The sequence below is a fragment of the Pithys albifrons genome, chromosome 3, assembly GCF_047495875.1.
Source record: "Pithys albifrons albifrons isolate INPA30051 chromosome 3, PitAlb_v1, whole genome shotgun sequence".
NCBI classification, from domain to species: Eukaryota; Metazoa; Chordata; class Aves; order Passeriformes; family Thamnophilidae; genus Pithys; species Pithys albifrons.
The window spans coordinates 86,896,352-86,917,488 of record NC_092460.1 but is presented as its reverse complement, the minus strand read 5'-3'; the positions used below and the strand labels follow the sequence as shown (position 1 = coordinate 86,917,488).

Genomic DNA, 21,137 nt, shown 5'->3' with positions numbered 1-21,137 from the left:
CACACACTGTCCTAGCTGTGCTATTCCAGACTAATGCCACTGGGACAGTTACTGCTGCACAGCTCCTGGCAGCCTCCCCAAGGCTGTGAACCTTCACTCTTCCTGCAGCTCTTGCTTTCAGGACTCCTGACTAAAGCAACATATTTTGCTCAAAGGTAGAGAGTCCTTCAAAGCTGGAGAACACCATCAAAAGCGTATACAGAAGTTGGATTTTCTGCAAAGCTGGGAAACTTTGGTGAAATATTTTTCATACATATTCATTTGGTTTTCTCACATACATTTCTTTTCAAGGCTGTTTTATACCCTTTCTGCATTTGCTCTTCATAAATAATATACTAAATTAAATTACTGACAGGAATATTTAGCAACTAGCATCAATTGCAGGATATTCACTGAAAATGAATGACAACTTCATAATCATATAAAAAACAATTCTAAGAATTATTCTAAGGCAGACAGAGAATAGGAAATGTGTCATCTGCCCCATGTCAAATGATTTGAATTTGAATACATAAACTAGCAGCAATCAGTTTGTGCATAGCTTAATGCCAAGAGTTATTTGCACATGATATTCTGTAAATAATTTAAATCAACAAATACATTTGACAACGTTAGGACCTGTTCATCAATGGTTCGTGAAAGACTGAAATTATTCAATAAATTACTTGTTGCAAATTGTTTATGCAGCTCTGGATCATAGTTGAGTTGATCTGATATTGTCCTCATTAGCACCTGTATTTGCAAATGGAGCCAAAGACAGCCAGAGGAAGAGCACTCTTACTCAAGACATCCATGAAACAGCTCTAAAATGCCTTTTATACAAAGCTCATTGAGTCTTGCATAGTTTTTGCCATTACAGACCCCTTAGCAAATCCTGGGCCATTACGAATATGGATGAAAGAGTCTTGATCAATGTCATTAAGGAAAGGGAGAAGGAGGTTGATGGTGAACAACATGATTAATATTTCATGCTAGGATTTCCCAGAGAATCTAAATTATGTTGCCCAAATGGCATTAAAGCAGAGTTGAATTTGAGTTCCTGCAGTATGTAATATTGCAATATACAGTTACATACAAAGATGACAATATGTTGAGGAATTTTGTAATAGATTTGTTAATAAGGTGTAATGCACTTGCTTTATTTTTCTGGTGATGCAGTAAAATTATTTTCAAAAAGCAAGGAAAAATTCATTGCACCACTAATTCATATGTCAAACAATGACAGGAAGCCAGAGGATGGGGTGACATTTTGAATGATTATGTTTGTTTTCTATATTGATTATTTCTTTTTTATGAGATGTTTGGATATAATTTTGAGTTTTGTTGGTTTTTTGTTTGTTTGTTTGTTTACTTTTAATTACAACATTAATTCCAGGATATTAGAACTTTATTTGCCAATAAAAATCTCTAAATAAATCCTATATTGAGAAAAATACATATTGTACTGTTTTTTAGGAACCCACAGGACACTAAATTAAATATAGAGAAAGGAAATGATGTTTCAATTTTTCAGTTTGAGACGCTGCTGAGAATAAATTAAACACAAATTATTCTTTAGGAAGACTAAACATACTTGAGACAAACTGTTTTGTGAATCAGATAGATTTTAGGGTTTTTGTTTGGGCCAGTGAGTAAAACTTTCCTTTATTTGCAGTTTTGCAGCACATTTTCATGTGACTTGGGACACCCCTTGAGATAAAATGGTGTCTGAATGCTCAGGTTGATCATATGATCAGTTGGTTACTATTCCTGTTTATAATGACCTTGTTGCATTTCTTTGCAGTGTTGTCCAGCAGGCAACTGGAAAGAGAGCATTTGTCCTGAGTCGGTCCACGTTCGTTGGCAGTGGGAAGCACGGGGGTCACTGGCTGGGTGACAACTTCTCCCAGTGGAAGGACCTGCGCCGGTCAATCATTGGAATCCTGGAATTCAACCTCTTTGGCATTCCCTATGTAAGTCTGGCATCCTTCAGGCAGTTGCTGGCCCATACACAATATCACTTCAAATTAGCTCCAGTGTTTCCTGAAACAAGGTGCTTGAGGTGGCAAGAGTACCAGCCTCCACAGAGTCAGGAGCTGCAGATTAGAAAAGGCTAAATGTCACCAGTCTTGGCTGCTGAAGGGAAACGAACATAGCTCTGCAAGACTCAAACTGAGCCACTACATGCCATCCAGAAGTGAACTCTTTGTATTACATTATCATCATGTTCTGTGATTGAGGTCCCTTCATACATGTCTGGTTTGCAAGCTGCAATGGAGAAACTGTAGAGTTATTGAAATACAATCAGATCTTCCACAGTGATCTTAGTGCTCTAGGAGCCAGTACAGTCTCAGTCACAGAAGAATTTGTATCATTGTGAAGTATTTTTATCAAGTAATTAGAAATAGCTATTACTTTCTGTAAATTATTTTTATTAGCAAATTTCTGTAGTTTCTCAGTTTTGGGCCTCATTCAAAATCATAAACACTTAGAATTTTATTTTTTCTTTAGATTGGTGCTGATATCTGCGGGTTTAACTATAACACTACCTATGAACTCTGTCTGCGCTGGATGCAACTTGGCTCTTTCTATCCATTTTCCAGAAATCACAATGCAGAGGGAAATGCTGTAAGTAAACGAAGTTACATAAAGCTGTAGTCTATGATTACAGTTATGTCGAACAGTGATTTGTATTACTTTCTCAGAAATTAACCTGCCATTCTTGAGTGAACTGCAGCAGTGGGTGAGAAGGAGTGCTGCACTGAGGGCAGGAATTACACAGTGAAGTGTAAATTTTTCCCATTCATCATGTAAAGTTCATATAGAAATGCTGGTCTTCTCATACTGTTGGTAAAATTAATCTGCTCCATCTTTTACCTTCTAAAGCCCAGGTTTTATTTAAGAGCCAGTGAGTGCCAGGGTATTTTCCTACTCCCTCAATTGCTTCGGTACTTCTGTAATTATAATAAGTGTTTCAGGAAAGGGAGAGAGATCATTATACACTGTCCTTGCTGGTTAAGAGCAAGTTACTGACATGTGGGAAGTCCGTGGACTGGCACCAAAAGCAACAGCATTATCAGCCAAGAGGCAACCAAAACCAAAAAGGCCAATGAGCCTATGAGATGGACAAAAAAATGCAGTCTCAGTCCAGACCCATGCCCTGGCTTCAACATCATAAAGTCCTTTAGAGACTTGTTGCAGACAGAAAGAAGGATCAGGTTGTTTCTGTTCATGAAGTTTGAACGTCTTGCAGCCTTTTTAGGTAAGCTGTGTTTATCTTATACTCTGATGAAATGGTTCTGCTAGTTCAATAAATATTTGGTGGGGTTTTTTCCTTCTGTAAACTGATCTGTGCAATGCTGGATCTCAGGTTATTTGCTAACCTTCAGCTTCTTTGAAGTTGCAGCATCAAAATATTGCAACAGTTATACCCCCAGGAAGACCTTTGTCTCTGCATGAAAGTATGATGGACATTCAGCAATCGGGCAAATGCAGGAATAATAAACTACAGTACTATCAGTAAGAGGGTCAGGAATTAACCTGTAGATCCCAGAGACATGCCGAGATAATTCTTTATAGACTAACAAATGTCTGGAAGCTGCTGGCTGTCACTGTTGCTAAATGTTTTTTATTTACCTCTCCACTGAAGTTAGAGGTACCTATATATATATATATCTATAGATATATATATGGTTGCTTGGCCCTTCAAGCATGCAAATGAGGTCTGACCTGCGTGAGTGGGTATTAATCACATGCATAATTTAATACACAGGAAGAGTGTAATGGGTCTATATGATGGGAGCTGCAATTCAGAGATACATTTGGTTTTATTGGATTACTTAAATCCATTTAAAACACTGTGTTCACTGAAAGAAATAAACAGGCATTTTGGTTCACTCAGCATCACCTAAAAAGTCAAAAAAAGGGTTTTTTTTGTGAAATTAAGTATTATTTGTACAGTGTCAGAACACTGGTAAAATATAGTGCATTTTTTGAAATAATAGATAGATGCTCTGGAGCTCAGAGCCAGCAGGATATATTATTAGTGACTAAGTCTGATGCAAACATAATAATCGTGAAATGTTACTTAAATATTGAGTTTAATTAACATTAAGTTATTGTTAAAATATTAAATACCCACTTTGCCTAATTCAATGGGGATTTCAAATAGTTTAATTAATACTTTTCTTGTTTGAAAAGCACTAGATAATATAAAAAGCTTTGTTACTTCTGTTCCTTTTATGTTTCATTATCCTTGGAATTCATCATATAGTCTTCAATTTTAATGAGAAAACTGACTACTATGGAAGAATTTCATGAAGGAGGAAGGGAGCCATGTGACTTGTTAGCTGTCTGTTTAGCATTGGAGAAGGTTGGACAGGAGGAATTAAAGGAGATGTAACTGTTCCCTGTATCAGCACTGCCCTGGGCTGCACACTCTGCATCCCATCCTGGGGAGAGTCATGGTTGCCTTGGAGTAAGATCAAAACCAGCCAAGGAATATAGAGACTGGTTTAACCTGGCTTCTTGATGGTGGGCATCGCTGGCAGGGAGAAGGCACGGGGCACTGCTGATGTGTGGGTATCCTGTCATCCTGGAATGGTGGGCACAGGAGGAGAAATCATGTTTCTTTGAACAGATGAAATGTTTTCCCCACTGCTCACAGTGACTTTGATCACTCCTCTTGGCTTCAGCAGGGTCATGAGTTTACTTTTTAAATAGATTTGCCTTTATGTACCTGACCAATTATGCTTTTGACTTTGATTTGCAGATTATCAGTCTTTCCTTTTTCCTGTGTTTTATCTTCTTTATCCCAGAGGGCTTGCATTTCCACGTTTAATTAACTTCTAGATACAGAGTATCTGTTCCTGAGCACAGACATGAAACCCGAACTCCCCTCCATGACAGTGTTAGGTGTGATTGCAGAGGGCTTACCCTGTGGTGGGGCCTGATCTGTTTGAACTCACTGCAATTTTTTAAGTTGAAAAATTTTATACAAGCATTAGTTTGGTAAGAATGGACGTTGTTCTTAATCCATCTTCTACTTTGCAAATCAGTGCTTTTTCTTATTAAAACACTCACTTTCTTAGCATCATGTCAGCCACAGCTCTCCTTATGTTGCATGCATGTTTTCTGTTGAATTTGCAGCCCAAGGTTCAATGCTCAGTAAAAATCAAAGCTTTTACTCAACAGGAACAAGACCCAGCTGTGTTTGGAGATGAGTTTGCCAAGATCTCTCGTGCTACGCTTCGGATCAGATACTCACTGCTGCCATACTTGTACACCTTGTTCTTCGAGTCCCACGTTCATGGAAACACAGTGGTGCGCTCACTGATGCACGAGTGAGTCTTTATATCATAACTTTATCACAAAATTAGTTGAGCTTTTACAAATATATATATGTATATACTAGTTGACATCTGTCTGAGAATCCTCATAGTATTATTATTGCATGCACTTTCTTAAAAAACCAGTTGTACAATTAATCAAATTTTATGCACAACAATAACTCTTAATATATGCAGTGAATTTCCATTAAAATATAACCTGTATTTGTTTCCAGTGGGAGAAAAAAGAAAACCTAAGAAAGAAGAATTCTGAAAATTTCTAATCTTAGGCAAATATGTAGTTCTTTTTTTATTTCAGAAATAGGAATCACATACCTGTATTTTCTGTATTTGAGTGAAATAGATGAAATCTGTATTCTGGTCCAGAATGCCAAAAGGTCTCATACAGAGAGTCCAATCATCCACAGCATTTGTTTTTTTCCAATTTACCACTTGCATCTGCCAGCTATCTGTGAAACCCACATCTGTGTCCACAAATTGCACAGAAAAAACAGAGATAGAGATGTTTCAGTGTAGAAGCAGGTGCAAAACTGAGATTAATAAATACAGACTGAAAACCCCTTCAGAAAATTAGACTCAGATTTTTGGAACAACTCATTTTTTCTGTTTGGAAGAAGCAGGAATTCAATTGAGGTTTAGTCTCCCTTTCCTCATATTTTAATTGCTTTTTTAACCTGCTTTTGGTAAATTTTCTACTTCAGAACGCTTTATGGAAAGACTTGAGTAAAAAGAGTGCAAATGATATATATGAAAGGCTACTGTCCAAAGCTGTGGCACAATTTAGTTTCATTGGTGCAGCCTATACTGTGAATTGTTTAATATTCGTTTTCCCTCTAGGTTAAAAAAATTCTGGTTAAAGGGTAAGGCATTTTTTGCAAATTAAACTGAGATTACACTGAAGTGCAGACCATTCAATCAGCATAATAGTTAACTGATAAATTTCAAAAGTGTTCTGCAGCATTATTTTACTAGGTAATGTTAAGGAGAATTTTATATGTATTCATGTCTTACAAGGGGCTATATGTTATTTATTTCAGCTCTACTTTTTTGCTTTATAAGATCTGTGTCAATATTGGAAACACTCAAGTTAATTTTGGCATTAATATTAGCTGATCTCTGCTAATACAGAATTACTTTAGTAATTAAAGCTGCCTTTCTGACCATTACCAGCATACCTGTGCTCTATTTGGGCAACATCTGCATTTCAAAATTTCCAAATTTGCTTTGATTTGAATTGTAGAACAGTCTCAGATGCACCAGTGGAATTTTCTGTCAGATGAAACTGAGCCAAGAGATGGACTACAGCCATTGATGGTAGTTTAGTCAGTGCAATCAGAGTGAGATTATTAGGGAATAAAACCCCTAAAATGCATGTAAATAGTGTAGGCATCAACACAAACTTTCATTCCCCAGGTTCCATCCTAGTGGCACCCTAGTAGTCCCATCACTTGCGAACATTGCTGTAGCTAGATACTCAAATGGCTTAAAAGTGTTTCTTACTATTAGTTAATTCCACTTACTATTATTACTTAATTAGTATATTTCTTATTATTTCTAATGAATATTAATTGGTTTACTATTGGGTCTAACTGAAGTAGAGAAAGTGCCCTAGATGCTAATAGGAGGAGAAATATGAGGCTTTGAGAAAGAGAGAATTGAAACAGAATTTTCAGTGTATGGATGATGGAACTTTGCATCAAACCTTCCTCTTGTAAAAAATACAAAGGAGAGCTAAAAAAGTTCCCGCAGTAGCTTTTGAGATGGAGCTCTTATGCATTCACAACCCTCACCATGAAACAAATGTGCCTGGGCAGGGAGGCTCCAATAGCTGTTTCAGATGGTCATTTGAGGTTTTTCATTCCATTTCAAACATTGAGGGACTTTTTTCAAATAGCAAACAAGAACAACATCCCAGTAGGTTCTTGCAAGCACATTAGGTGCCTTGAGTCTTTCAGTCAGTGAAACAGAGGCATCAGTGTCTCAGCTGTCCAAAAAGACCATGAGATAGTAATCCATTAGTGAAAGGGAAAGATGTTTAATGGCCAAGCAGGGGAAAAACACAACAGAAGAGAGCCCATCATTTAACTAGAGAAAGCATGCAGAGGGAATTAAGGACTGTCCATAGATCACAGACATGGTTTAATGGCTTATCTTTTCAAAACAGGAAAGTTCATTTGTTTGTGAATTTGTGCTCATGGTTCCTATAATTGCAAGAGAAAGCAGTGCTGTTAAGTGGTGAGATGTTTGTATCCTTATACAAATACAATCAACCTCACTTTTGTCATAATTTCTTGATCAGCCTTTTGTCCTGAAATCTGCCACAACAAAGCATATTAAATTAATATTACGATTTTATTACAGTGAAATTGAAAATAAAGAGAAGCTATTGAGATGACAACAAAAACTCAAAAAGTCTTTAAGACAAAGCTATTTATCAAAACCCATAATGTGCTTTAAATATTTACAAAGCATTATGTCAAAATGCAATAATGACCGAGATTAAGGTGTCCAAAACAGCTACTGTTCTGGACAGAAAAAGGAACTCTGAGTAAATTGAGGTTTCCTTCAGGCAGAGCCCAAGGCACGCTTTCAAGAACATTTTTTTCATAAGTTCCATGTGCTCCCCTAAGCTTCAAATATTTTAGAAATCTGAACACTCAATAGATGTCTTTTTATTCTGAGTCATCTTTGCTCATTTGGGAAAATTTCTGTAAGCCTGGGCTGGGTGCAGACTGTGACGGTGCCCTGACCAGGCAGGGGGGCAGAGCAGGGCACTGACCCTGAGCGACTCTGCTCTGGCCAGTGTACAACAGACACCTGGCTTTAGACAGAGGCAGCTGCAAAGTCAGTTAAACAGACAAAGTAAATAAATTTTAAATAAAGAATTTATATGCCCTTAGAGAATAATATGTAAATATGCACTAGCCAGTGTGATTTTGTCAAAAATAATGAAAACCAGACCAATTGCCATCTATGACAAGGCAGCAGGGCTGTTTGGATGGGAAGCAGGGCAGAGGAGTGGCAGAAGTCAGGAGGTAAAAGGTACCTTGATTTTAGGAGGATTTCGACACACCCTATGTGACATTTTCTTATAAAATAACTAGAATCTATTATTAATTTCCTCAGAGATAGACTTACAAATGATTGCAATCCAGTTAAATTCTCAAGGTTTTTATGCCAGCTGAGTGGAGGTTCCTGAGATGGGGAGGATCTCTTCAATATATATGGTGGACTATCAATGTCTGCCCAAGAGAAGGCAGATGATGCCAGGTGAACAGGATTGAGAGTGCTCTGGAGGACATGATCAGAATCCAAAACAATCTTAATGCATTGAATAAAATGGACTGAATTCCATAGGTTTCTCATCCATTCTGGAGAGGCAGCTAAAAAGCACACTATATGTGAAATTGCTTTGTGTTTGTCTTGCAAAAGATTTCAAATGTAAATCTGTGACAGATGTGGGAAGCCAATTCCAGGGATTTTCATAAATGGTGTAGATCCTAGAGCACGGTGGGTTTTGTCTATGTTCCCTCTCCTGGTCCTGGCCCCTCTCCTGCTCATTGGCTCCTGCAATGAAGGCTCAGCTCACTGGACAGAAATTAAGTTAGTTGTTTACCCACTATTGTTGCTCTGAAAAGAAATTAGTTTCATCATTTTGTGAGAGTTCTGGTTTGCCCTGGGATGATAGGTGCTACTGTACTTCCTGAATTTCTGTCCAACTTTTGGCATTCCCTCAATCAGGAAAAGTATTTGATGGTGTTGGAAGGGTATCTTGAGGGAGCAGAATTCTTTTCACAGTGAGTAATATCAAAATATTCAGCAAGTTCTATCAAAATGTGAGTTAACATTGTATGTTTCACTTTCAACATAGATTTACCTCTGATCAGCAGACTCATGGAATAGATACTGCCTTCCTTTGGGGACCTGCCTTTATGATTGCTCCTGTTCTTGATGAGGCAAGTACTGTAATTAAAAAATGCCATCATACTGGAATAAAAGAAATGAACTGCCTTTTGGGCATTGGGTGACATTCAGAGCATGTTTGCTCATATCTATCCCTTCCTTCCCTCTACTGTCAAAGCTTGCAGAACACATTTCTGAGCAGCACAGACAGTGCAGAGCTTCCCAGTACTTGAAGTGGGAGGATGAAAGTGAGGGCACAGCCTTTCTGTGCTACTCCAAGCGACAAACGGATGTAAGGAGATTGGATTCTGCCCCTCACGTGCTCCTGTTATTGTGCTGGCAGCAGCCTCCAAGGACACACATAGAGCAGTAATTGCCAAGCTAGGAAGAAACACAGATATGAAAGCAAACTGGTTTCCATATTACTGCTCACCCACAGAGTTTTGGAACTGCAGCATCTCAAGAGCTGTGGTAGGAGTTTCCCAGCATTACAGGTAAATGCAGTCATTACAGAAACAGTAATGATAATCTTAGCTGCTAATAGGACAGGTTTTAAAAAGCAGCATTTTCCTCTGCTGTGCTGGGCACAGTGCTGGAGTCAGGGCTCTCCTTGCTTGGCTGGAGGAAGCTTGGGTTTCTCTCCTTGCCCACCACTGACTGCTGACAGCACAAGAAAAGTATGTCTGAGCACATCTAAGTATTTGTATGTGATGTATCCTAGTGCTGTTTGCAATCAGCATGCTGCAGGAATATCTGATATATTTCTAGATGTTGCTGATGATCAAACATATGAAAAAGCCACTGTTTGTCACCTTTTTTTAACCAACACTTTTGCCTCTGTGAATTTAAAATGAAATTCTTATTTCTGCATCTAAAACCACTCTGACTCCACTGAGGTACTTTATTCGTCAGTCCTTCATCTTCAGACTCCCACAGGCTTCTAATAGCTGATGAGTAACAAGGAGATTTCACAGGGTCTCAGACCAGAAAGAGCATGAAGGATGTGAGAGAAACCTTCCCAGGAAGAGCAAGTGACAAGCCAGGGGAGGCTTCCTGCAAAGAAGTAAATTAAGGGGAACATTATAAGGATACATAAAATGATAGGGGGTCTAGATAAGGAGATCCTAATGTTTTTTTGGAGGACTGCAGCACAAAAGGAGGGCTGGGTGCCTATGCCCTGGTGAGGAAAGCAGAACGTTGAAGGCAACAAATTCCTGGGTCTTGCAGTGTGTGAGGTGGCAGCCAGGGCTGTGCCAGCTAGCAAGGCAGTCAGAGATGAGCTGCAAGCCCTTCCCTGTGGCACTGGAGACCAGCAGTGACTGCATCACACTGCGTCATGGCATCTGCTTGCGTAGAGAAGATGGGTCAGGGATGGCTTGCCCTTTGTTCCTTGAGTCCTAGAGTGAGAGCAAGTGAGACATCCATCAAAATTAAAACGGGGAACCTTACACACTGGTTTGTTATTTAGGGAGTCATAAGGGCAAGGCTTATAGAATCACAGTCATAGAATGGTTTGGGTTGGAAGGGACCTCTCACTAGATCAGGCTTCCCAATGCCCCATCCAACCTGGCCTTGAAATCATCATGATTCAGACGGTGGTTACACACTTTTCTGCAGACCAGAATATCCAGGGTTGTCCCAATAAGGCAGAGAAAAGATGGAGAGGGAGGCACCTTGACTTTCTAGGGGTTTTCATAAATTTATATAAAATCCCTAAAATATGAAATGGTAACTTTTGCTTGACTCATCTCCACCTTCACTTTTCTTGTTTCACATATTCCCCACGGTAGTGCTTGGGGCTAAACCATAACCCTGAAAAGGGGAAGACATCTGCCTTGAGAGTCAAAATTAATCTGTTTGTAAGAATGCAGCTTCTAACCAAAATGGAAGTATGTTTTGATTCCAACTGTGCCTGGAGTTATTGATTCAAAGTGCCTTTAGCGTGATTTCATCCCTGCAGCGATATGATACAACACATGCTGCAAAATGAAGTACAGCAGTTGTGCAATTAGCAGCACATTTATTATTTATTATTACTTATCTGCAACTTTAAATTGTTTACAAGAAGAGAAATATCTGTGTATCCTCCTTGCTAGAGCTTACTCTCTGCCTGTTTCTGTGACAGGAATGGTGCAGTGATGTCCTCCCACTTCACTGAGAAGTCCTGTCTTGCAAAGGCTGCCACAGACCTCGCTGGGGTTGCTCAGATGCGAGAGGAGTGCACCTGGGCCAATTACATTTGCAAGACACAGAGCTATATATTAGAATGAAATAATCATGTAACATTGCCTCATTCCATGGAATGGCAGTAAAAACCCCCAAATAGGATAAGCTTGTCTGTTTAGTGTTATAGATTAGCCAGCAGTAGTCCACTGCTACAACAATAACTCAGCCCTAATATCCAAGATTTGATGTTATTAGAATATTCGGCATACATCTCTCCATGCACAAATATAATAAAGCTAATGTAATATCAGAAATGCAAAAAGAAAAAAAGACTTTAATCTTTTAATCTCTTTATAATAATTACAGGGAGCAAGATCTGTGGATGTATACTTCCCTGAAGCAGAATGGTTTGACTACTATACCGTATGTATTTTTAAGATTAACTTTCTTACGTTTTTAAAAATAATTTAAAATGGTACAATTCCAGCAAAATAACTTTGAACAATGTTCAGCAGTATTTTTACCTCAGCATCTGTGCTTAAGCAAACTGGAGAACAAAAAGTCTACACCAGGCTAGCTGTGAGCTAAAAGCTCTCAGGAACATTTTATTTTCTATTTTTGGTTTGTAAATGTCTAAGACACATAAAACTAGATTTTCAAGAGCAGCCTAGGCATGCATGAAATTACCAAGATTTTTTTCTTTCCCGCACACTTCTTGTACTGATGCACTTTCCTGCATAGAAACAGAGGCAGAAACCTGAGGCACACTCCTGAGAACATGCCACAAACTCTTCTGTGCATGCACTTTTGCACATGCATCACTTTTGACAGAAGGCATAATTTGAGAGCAAGGTGAGGCTCCCCTCCAGAAGATACTTCCAAGAGATGCAGAACAATCTGCTCTGTGGAAAACTGGTGTCTTCTAGTTTCAAGGGCTATGAGTCTTGACCTTTTGAACACCATCCCCAGGACCACATTTCCGAAAGTGCTCAGTTTCAACTTAACTACACTCTGCTGCAATCCACAGGCTAAGACCAGAATTGGCTTCAACAGGAGCAGTTAGGCTGATGCTAAGAGCTTTCAGAAATGTGAGCCCAGGATCCTCAGGCTGTTGTTAACTACTCTGAGAGACTCTGGCAGAGGAGCAGGCAGAACAGAAATGCTCTCAGAGGACATGCAGACTTCTTTTTAAAGGCATTTGGTCATTTTCAGCATTTGGCTGGTGTCCTCAGATGGATGGTCATCCAATGCTTTCCCTTTTCCCTTTTTGTAAGACTGTGACACTGCAAAGTTGAGCATTTAATTCAACTCCCCTTGTTGTGGTTCCCTCTAAGGCCTCTTGCTGGGCTGGGCACAGGGACAGCATCCTCAGTGTCCCTTGCCCTGCCTATGTGCTTGTCCCCAGCAATAGCATTGCTCATCTCCAAGCATTTGGCATGGACTTGCCATACATACCGTGCTTATCCAAACCCAAGGCTGGGTACTTGCCATTAATTATAATTATAATTTACAGAGGGCAAGAGCAAAGCCTTCCTGTTATCTACTCTGTACATAAGTCTTGCCTACACCTGGTTTTGAGGCATTAAACCAGAAAGGGATGATGCAGGTTGTCTACACACACACACAAATTTCATGCACTGACTGCTGTAATTACTTTTTGAAAGGGGAAGAATTGTCCTTACAAGAAAAGAAAATCTACAGTTTACATTCCCAAATGATTATGAATCACTTACCTTAAAGGGAAGTGTGACAGGCTCCATATGTATAAAAAGAGGAAGCAAAGTTTCTATTTCTTTTTGCTCAGTCTCTTGATGAGGGTTTTTTTTCTATAGCATATGGAATAATGATACCATTTTAAAGACCATTTGCTGTCTTTCATTCATCATGCTTTATCTCATGCATATGCATAACTGCAGGGGCTAGATCCTCTTTCATGTTAAAAAAGAAACTGGAAAAATACTCCTGTAATCCACATTTTAGTATGTTTTTTCACTGATGTTATTGAGATGAAAATGTGCCCCCTGTTCTCTTTTTCAATGGTATATATGTACAGTGCTTCTATGGATTGGCTTGGATTGGCTTCTTTTTAACTGCATTAATTTTTGCGGTAGGGTCTTAAAGTGCCAAGTGCCTGGAAGAAGAACTATGCTACTGTGTCTGCTCCACTGAGCAAGATCCCTCTGTTCATCCGTGGAGGGTACATTCTGCCAGAACAGGCACCAGCCACAACCACTACAAAGAGGTAAAGTCATCTATATTTGCCACCAAGCAGCCATGGTGTGGGTCAGACCCACAGGCAGTCAAAAAATCAATCAAAGGACAGAAGAGAGACTATCTGCAGCTCCCAGCTGCCTCTTCTCAGGTGATAAGTACAGTATTTTTATGCCACTGTTTGCTCCATTTCATTAGGGGAAATCACCCCAGAGATGACCCACACCAGCATTTGCATAGCCTATTCCTGGCTTTGTGGTTATGCTCAGAAAACTATTTGCACCTCTTAGTGCCACACTGACCTGCTGTCAGTCATTCAAAGTAAATGTATTCAAGGGAAAAATGCAAAACTTTTCTCCTTAGGTGAATTTATCAAACGCCATAAGTAAGGTGGAAAAGCTCAAATCTCTTTAGAGAAAAATTATTCCCCCATGCTAATGGATAATACACTGGTGTCAAGCCTGAACCATGCTCAGAAGCTAATCTGAGTAGGAAGGGGAGGGAACAGCACTGTGCAGCAACCAAGCCAAACTGCAGTAAGGTAGCACTGGGGACCACTTGACTTCCAGACTGTCCAGTTGCCATACATTAAGGCCACAAAAGAAGGGGAAACTTGTCCACATGAGCACTCAGAAGGTGGGAATTTTACACTCCAGTGGCACAAGGCAAGGCAAAGTTTTGTCATCACTTCAAAACTCCTGTTGGTGAACACTGTTGGCATTCTTCTGTCACGGCCTTTTTTTGTAACCTTAAAATGGGAGTTAATGGTGTTCAGAAGTTTTTGTTAAATTACTTGGAAGGGACAGTGCCCACAAGTTTGTATTGACACTTCTCAATGTGTTTGTCAACAGCCGTCTGAACCCATTTGGACTCATTATTGCCCTGGATGAACAAGGAGAAGCTTCTGGGTCTCTTTTCTGGGATGATGGTGATTCCATTGGTAAGCCTGGTCCCTTGCTGTGAAGCAGTGTCTGTATGCAGGGTTCTCCTCAGGCCACCTTTTCAGCAGTATAATGCACTGGCTTCTGCTAGAAATAGCTGGAGAACTGACTCCAAGTTGCACATTAAAAGGTGAAAGCATTTTGATATGAGAAACATGTGACACTGGGAATAGCTGGTCTTCGAGAGAGGGCAGCCTCTGAAGTTGTGTTCCCCTGAGCTCAACCTAACACTAAAGAAAGAGATTGAATAGCCCACAACTCATCTTAGTCTGACCTTACCTTGCTACAATTAATCTGAACTGCTTATGGATTTTGCTACCTGTTTTGATACCAATCCTCCTTGCTTTGTGTTTTGACAGATTCCATTGAAAATGAGAACTACTTCTTGGCTAAATATACATTCAGCAAAGTAAGTAGCAACATACAAAGTACCTACTTATATATAGGTAGCTGTATTTTAGTATAGCCATTCTAAGGTCTAACTTTTCTTTTGAAAGCTTTTTGGTTCGAACTCAGCCTTTAAACCTGGTGAACTACCTAATGTTTTCATTTACAACTAGCTACAAAATAGTCCAACTTTGATGCTGCAGTTTTGTGTTTGCTTCATTGAGTATCATAGTGAGACACATCATTAATGTCCCTGCTGGGATGTGAATCTGCTTTTTTTTTTCTAAGTTGCAACTTCTGGGGATGAGAGACCTTTTCTTTGTCTTCCTCCTGGTGAACACTTTGAGTCTGATGTGTGGGAGAGGGCTACATTTCTCTCTTCAGGATATCCCGGCAACTTTTTGACTTTGATCACTTGAAGTTTTTGTTTTATGGCATGGAGAATTATGTAGTCTCAATTCTTTAGCTTGCATTTGCTTGTCTGACAGCACAGAGACAGCTCCCATGGCTGGTCTCCTGTGGAGCGATTCAGCATGTTACTGGCAACCCACTGTGTTGATCAGATGCTCCACACAGCACAGGAATAGATTAGCTCAGGGTCAGTGCACGAATGCCTTTCAGACAGCACTCACTTCTGTGTAGACATGTCCTGAGAAAGCCTGATAGAAAAACCCAACAGTCTAGGCCTCAATTCAGAAAAATGCTGTAAAATAAATCTACTATAAGCTCATCAGGTATATGATAGTAAGTTGTGGGAGTTATTGTAAAAAAATCTTAATCTAATTCAATAATCTACACAGATCACATTTCAACAGCAATTCTAGCATTTGGTAAGAAATAGGATATTGTATGTAGGCTATGGCATGATTTGGTCCCCAGCCAGCTGAATACAAGCCAGTAGTTTGCACAGATGGCCAAGAAGGCCAGTGGCATCCTGGCTTGTATCAGCAATGGTGTGTCCAGCAGGACTAGGGCAGTTATTGTCCACCTGTGCTCAGCACTGGTGAGGCTGCACCTCACAACCTGTGTCCAGAGAAGGGTAATGGATCTGGTGAAGAATCTGGAGCACATCTTGTGAGGAGCAGCTGAGGGAGCTGGGGATGTTTGACCTGAAGAAAAGATGGCTCAGGGGAGACGTTATTGCTCTCTACAACTGCCTGACAGGAGGTTGTAGAGGTGAGTGTTGGTCTCTTCTCCAGGTAACAAATGATAGGATCAGAGGCCTCAAGTTGCACCAGGGAAGGTTTAGATTAGATATGAGGAAAACCTGCTTCAGTCCAAAGGGTTATCAAGCACTGGAAGAGGCTGCCCAGGGATGTGGTGGACTCACCATCCCTGGAGGTATTTAAAAGACAGGCAGTTGTGGCCCCTGGGGATACAGTTCAGTGGTGGATTTGGCAGTGCTGGGTTAATAGTTGGACTTGATAACCTAAAGGTATTTATCAACCTAAATGATTCTATGATTTTCATGTCATATATTTGTAGAAGCCCCAAAGTAGTCTGCAGAAAATATTCAAAATAATAAAATCGTGTTAACCCCTATTGTGATATTGGTCTCAGAAGGTCTGTCTTCCAGAAGCAAGAGCAAGCTGTGGCAAGCCAACAGGTTTTATTATGTAGCCTGGTATATTTGTGAGATATTTTCCTGGAACTAATACCACATGTGTAGACTTTAAATTTAATTTTTAACTTATTTTCTTCTTGATTTACCAATAAAAAATCCTTCTTAAAAAAAAAGGATATTTCAACAGCAAAAAGGAAGAAAAATCACTTTGGTTTTCTGTAGTCTGTGTATAGTAATTTATTGCAGGAAGGCTACAGAAAAACCATATCCAGTTCTATATTAAATTCTGAACTGTGCAAATTAGATTGTTGGTTCTCTGGCACTTCCATTTCTCATTGCTCATATTTGACTTCTGCCTGTAAATCCATGACTGAATTCCTACCTGCATTCCAATAATCTTTAATGTCGATTTTTTATTATGTGTTTATAAAGAAAACAGTCCATCTCAAATAGCAAATTGTAGAAGTATGAGAAATGTATGAAAGTCTTGGTATTTGTTGCACATTTCTATATTCTTAAAAAAATGCGGATGAATAATTTATTCACACCTAGTTTTAGTAGAACACACAAGTTGTGTTCCCTGAGAGATTTGCTGATAAGGTCTGACATCACAGCATTTATTCTGAACCCAGCAAAGAGTGTTGTACAAGTAACAGCTACAGGATTAGATCTTCTAGTTTATATTTTCATTTAAACAACCCAGAAGTATAAAGAAGAATTCAAGACTATTGTAGGCACTTAAGTCTCAGAGAACAATTCAAGCTTCTGCTCTCTGGTGCTGTCTCTCTGTAGTTGGAATTTGAATTAACTTGACATCTCCTTTTCAATATGCAGAGTGACTAAGTGACCTAAGCCAAACTGCCCCCTTCTGTGAGGCTCACCAGTCTAGAAAAATATGTGAGACAGGTGTATAAGATCCACCACACTTCAGGGACGAGCAGGGAGATCCTCATCTGCAGGGGTGGCAAACAAGGCAGATGTGCTCAGCCTGTACCGAGTCCACATTACACTGAAGGAATGGTGATGGGAAAGCTTACCCAATGAACTTCTGAAAGGATGCACTAGCCACTAAGTAACTAAAGAGCCTGAAAGGAATTCCCTCCTTAAACAGATCCAATTTTCAGGGGGAAGATGTGGGGGGGAAAAAAGTGAAGTTAATAGGACCAGAGTTAGACACTAAAAGAGAAAAATCATGACCTTGCTGCTCAAAGTACAGAAGTCCTGGCTTCTGGCTCAGATCAAGGACTTCATTTTGCTTTCCACTTACGGGGCTTTGAGTGACATCCATAAGCTCCCCCCTCAGCTGAGAACTCAGGACCTTTCTGGGCAATTTCTTTATCCACTAAGTGCTTGGGGAAGAGAGGATCTCTCATTCCCCTAGACCATCACCTCCTTGTCTTTCCAAGACCTACAGTTCTAGACCTTGGTCAGAGAGAACAATGTGTATTGAAGAGTCCTGTCTCAGGGCCTCAGAGCTTATTAATACAGTTGTGGTCATTGGGTTCAACATCATACAGAGCTTCCTGGGTCTGTGCCAGTTCTCCTGCTTAGCCACACCTGAGACAGCAATAAACCACTGTAGGGAGGTGCTCTCTCTTTAGTGAACCTCCCTCTGTGCTGGAGCTCTGCCAGTGAGGAGAAAACAGCACATATAAGTACCATAACAAATTCTCCAGAGGCTCTTAGAGGCTTCTCCCCATTTGCTGAATAATAGCCAACATTCCTTATTTAGGCAGTTTAAATCAGTGTGCTGGGGATTTGCACTTATTTTTAGTGTGGATGCCTGAAATAAGCAGTCTAAGCATAGGCCTAAATTACAAATACTGTGATCCAGCCTCTGCTCCCCTCCTACCACGCACCACTGAAATAACATAGACTAATTTATGCAAAAGGTTCTATCATGGGTTTATCCTTGGCATATTTTTAAAAAGTCATGATTGCATAGCAATCCATCATTTCCTGGGCAGTGTAATTCATCTTTATTTCCTTAACAACTTTGATCACATAACAAATGTGATGATTCCTCTTCATTGCATGTATGGGAAATTACTGTCACTGGTGAACCAAATGCATTAGTTTAATGACTTTATATGTCCTCTTGGTACATCCCTTAATATGGGATCTATAGTAAATAAAAAGTACAACAAACAAAGCTCTGTGGACTTAGTGTTCCTTCAGTCTCCTCAAAGTTGGGACATATATGAGAGAGATTTCTAGCAGGAGGGATGGTACATAAAATCTGGGCAAAATATCTAGCAGCTGATGTTTGTTGAAGATGTTAATATTTGAGAGCAGTTAATTTTGGATGTTAATTAAATCTGCCTTAAGGTCACTAATTGAATCTCCGTATCTGGATTTTGGCTTTGCATATGCCACTGTACTCTGTAATGGGTACAGGAACAAAATTTACATTAATTACAAGTAGAAAAACATCCAAGAAGATTCCAAATGAATGTTGTAAATGCTATTTTCCTTCTTACTTTCTTAGATTATAATCATACATGAAATCTTTCTTATGTCCAAATTAATATGATTGTTGGTTTTGGACTTCAATCTCTACATTGAAAGACATTCTTTATGTTCATTGACAAGGATGAGATCTTGTTACAGTGAGCAGTAAGTCACATGTAAAGAATTGTTGTGGCCCTAAGGTTTTCTCTGTGGCTTTTACAGGGAAACCTGAAGACAGAAATACTGAAAAATGGCTACAGAGGAGCTGACACTCTGAAGTACAACAAAATTACAATTCTTGGCCTGAAACTGAGACCTCAAGCTGTAACTCTGAATGGCAGATCCATCCATGGAGATGCCTTCTCTTTTGACATCAGTGGGGTAAGTGCTGAACTGAGTGGTTAAGAAAAAACTTAGGAAAGGAGAATGAAAAACAGAAGTCAAGGAAGAACAGGACCAGTTTCTCATCCACACCCCTTTAGATTTCCAAGTATAGCCAGAGAGCAATTCTTGATACAACAGTATGAGATTTAGAGGAGCCAAAAAAAGCAAAAGCTCTCTTAGGAAACTTTAATCTTTGCTATCACACATACGCTCTCTTAATGTCTGCCACTTATACAAATTTTTAAGCTAATGAAATACTGCGAAGAAGATACAGCTCCATACGTTGAAAGCACTGTTAGCAGTTTTATGGGCATTCATATACTTCTGATAAAATGAGAACACTTTTCAAGGTTTTTTATCTGGTGTTGGAAAGAAGTGGTATAGATCATTTCTCACAAGTACTTTGTGTCCAAAAATTATTCCTGTGTAATTGGCTCTAAGGAGCATCTCCCTATCTTCCAAGGAGGTATAGTTTCAGCATCTTAAAATGTCCAGCCTCAGTGTTCCAGATCAAAAGGCATTACTTGCTTGTGCTGTGCTCCTCTGACACCAACAAGCAGACATTCTAGAGGGGTCAGATAGAACATCCCTAATAACCCCTGAGCTGCAACATCCTCTGTGGTCCCAACTACAAGTAGTGGATGTCACATCTTAGGTTACCCTACCCACTTGGCTTAATGATTTAAGTTTAATTTGTAACCAAAGAGTGATCCCCATTATATACCTAACATTTATTTTATTGAAGGAATGTGTAAAGGAAGAAAATTGCTGAGAATAAATTTCTGCCTTGGAGAATTGTAAAAATCTCACTTTCAGAGACGATGTCATAAATAAGTGTAATCAGCATTGCCTCAAGGGAAGAAATTGTTTAACAGCCAAACTGCCTCTAAGCAAGCTGAAAGCAACATAAATGTGGCAGAGTAAAGAAAGCATTCCATAGAGATGTGCTTGAAGGCAGCAATCACAGAAATCCAGAAGATAACTGCACACTAACAGCATCACATAGAAAGATGATTAAAAAAGACTGAAAACCTTGTCACAAAAGTGTTATTTAAAATTTGATTCAAGAGCAAAAGATCATCTTGGTGACTTAAGATCTACTTCAAATGCTGGGAAAAAAACCCACTAAGCTGCTGTACTAGGGGTCCAAAACTGCACAATAATTACAATTTTTATACCAGCTAAATATATTTCTCTCACAATTCTACCAGATTCAGTCAAATCTCTCTCACCATCCCTGTACAGATGTTATAGTGCCACTACCTATAATCCTCTCATGTTTGAACCTCTAACAAAAAAAAAAAAAAGAGCACTAGCAGCTTGGGTTTGGATCTTGAAAACTTACAACCCATGTAATTAAAAAATAAATTGTAGAGGGCAAATTTGCCACTTTCTTACAGACTTAATGAGATTACATACTGTATAATAGTTTAACAAGCAGAGACTGCACTGTTTGAAGGGCTATAGTAGAAACTAACATCTACCATATTACTTTTGCTTTACAGAAAGCAAATTTACCTAATAGCAGTGCTTTAGTGCTTATTGAGCCATATTTATTTGTATATAAATAGAAACAGGTTGCTTAGTAATAAGCCACTTCTCTCTCTCAGATTCATGCAGCACTACCCTGATCTGACATTTGCAATATCACAGAATCTTCCTATTATTAGCAGTCTGTTATCTTTCTCCCCCCTAGAGTAGCATGCCCTAAGGAACTGTACAGTAACTGCAGCAGGGATGTTGGAAGAGCAGATTTGTTGTCCAGGCTTGTGCTGACAACAAAATGACTGGGGCATAGGAAGG

General features: G+C 39.4%; 1 protein-coding gene across 1 annotated transcript in view; it reads left to right on the top strand.

Annotated features, from left to right (window-relative positions):
- LOC139669589 (sucrase-isomaltase, intestinal-like) overlaps nucleotides 1–21,137 on the top strand; it is a 36,441-nt gene that overhangs the window by 14,433 nt on the left and 871 nt on the right. Inside the window, exons 9-17 of the mRNA XM_071550089.1 lie at nucleotides 1,784–1,952; nucleotides 2,491–2,607; nucleotides 5,173–5,321; nucleotides 9,199–9,283; nucleotides 11,763–11,819; nucleotides 13,508–13,638; nucleotides 14,459–14,547; nucleotides 14,908–14,957; nucleotides 19,173–19,331. Coding sequence (XP_071406190.1) covers nucleotides 1,784–1,952; nucleotides 2,491–2,607; nucleotides 5,173–5,321; nucleotides 9,199–9,283; nucleotides 11,763–11,819; nucleotides 13,508–13,638; nucleotides 14,459–14,547; nucleotides 14,908–14,957; nucleotides 19,173–19,331 — 1,006 coding nt within the window. The remainder of the gene's footprint in view (nucleotides 1–1,783; nucleotides 1,953–2,490; nucleotides 2,608–5,172; nucleotides 5,322–9,198; nucleotides 9,284–11,762; nucleotides 11,820–13,507; nucleotides 13,639–14,458; nucleotides 14,548–14,907; nucleotides 14,958–19,172; nucleotides 19,332–21,137) is intronic.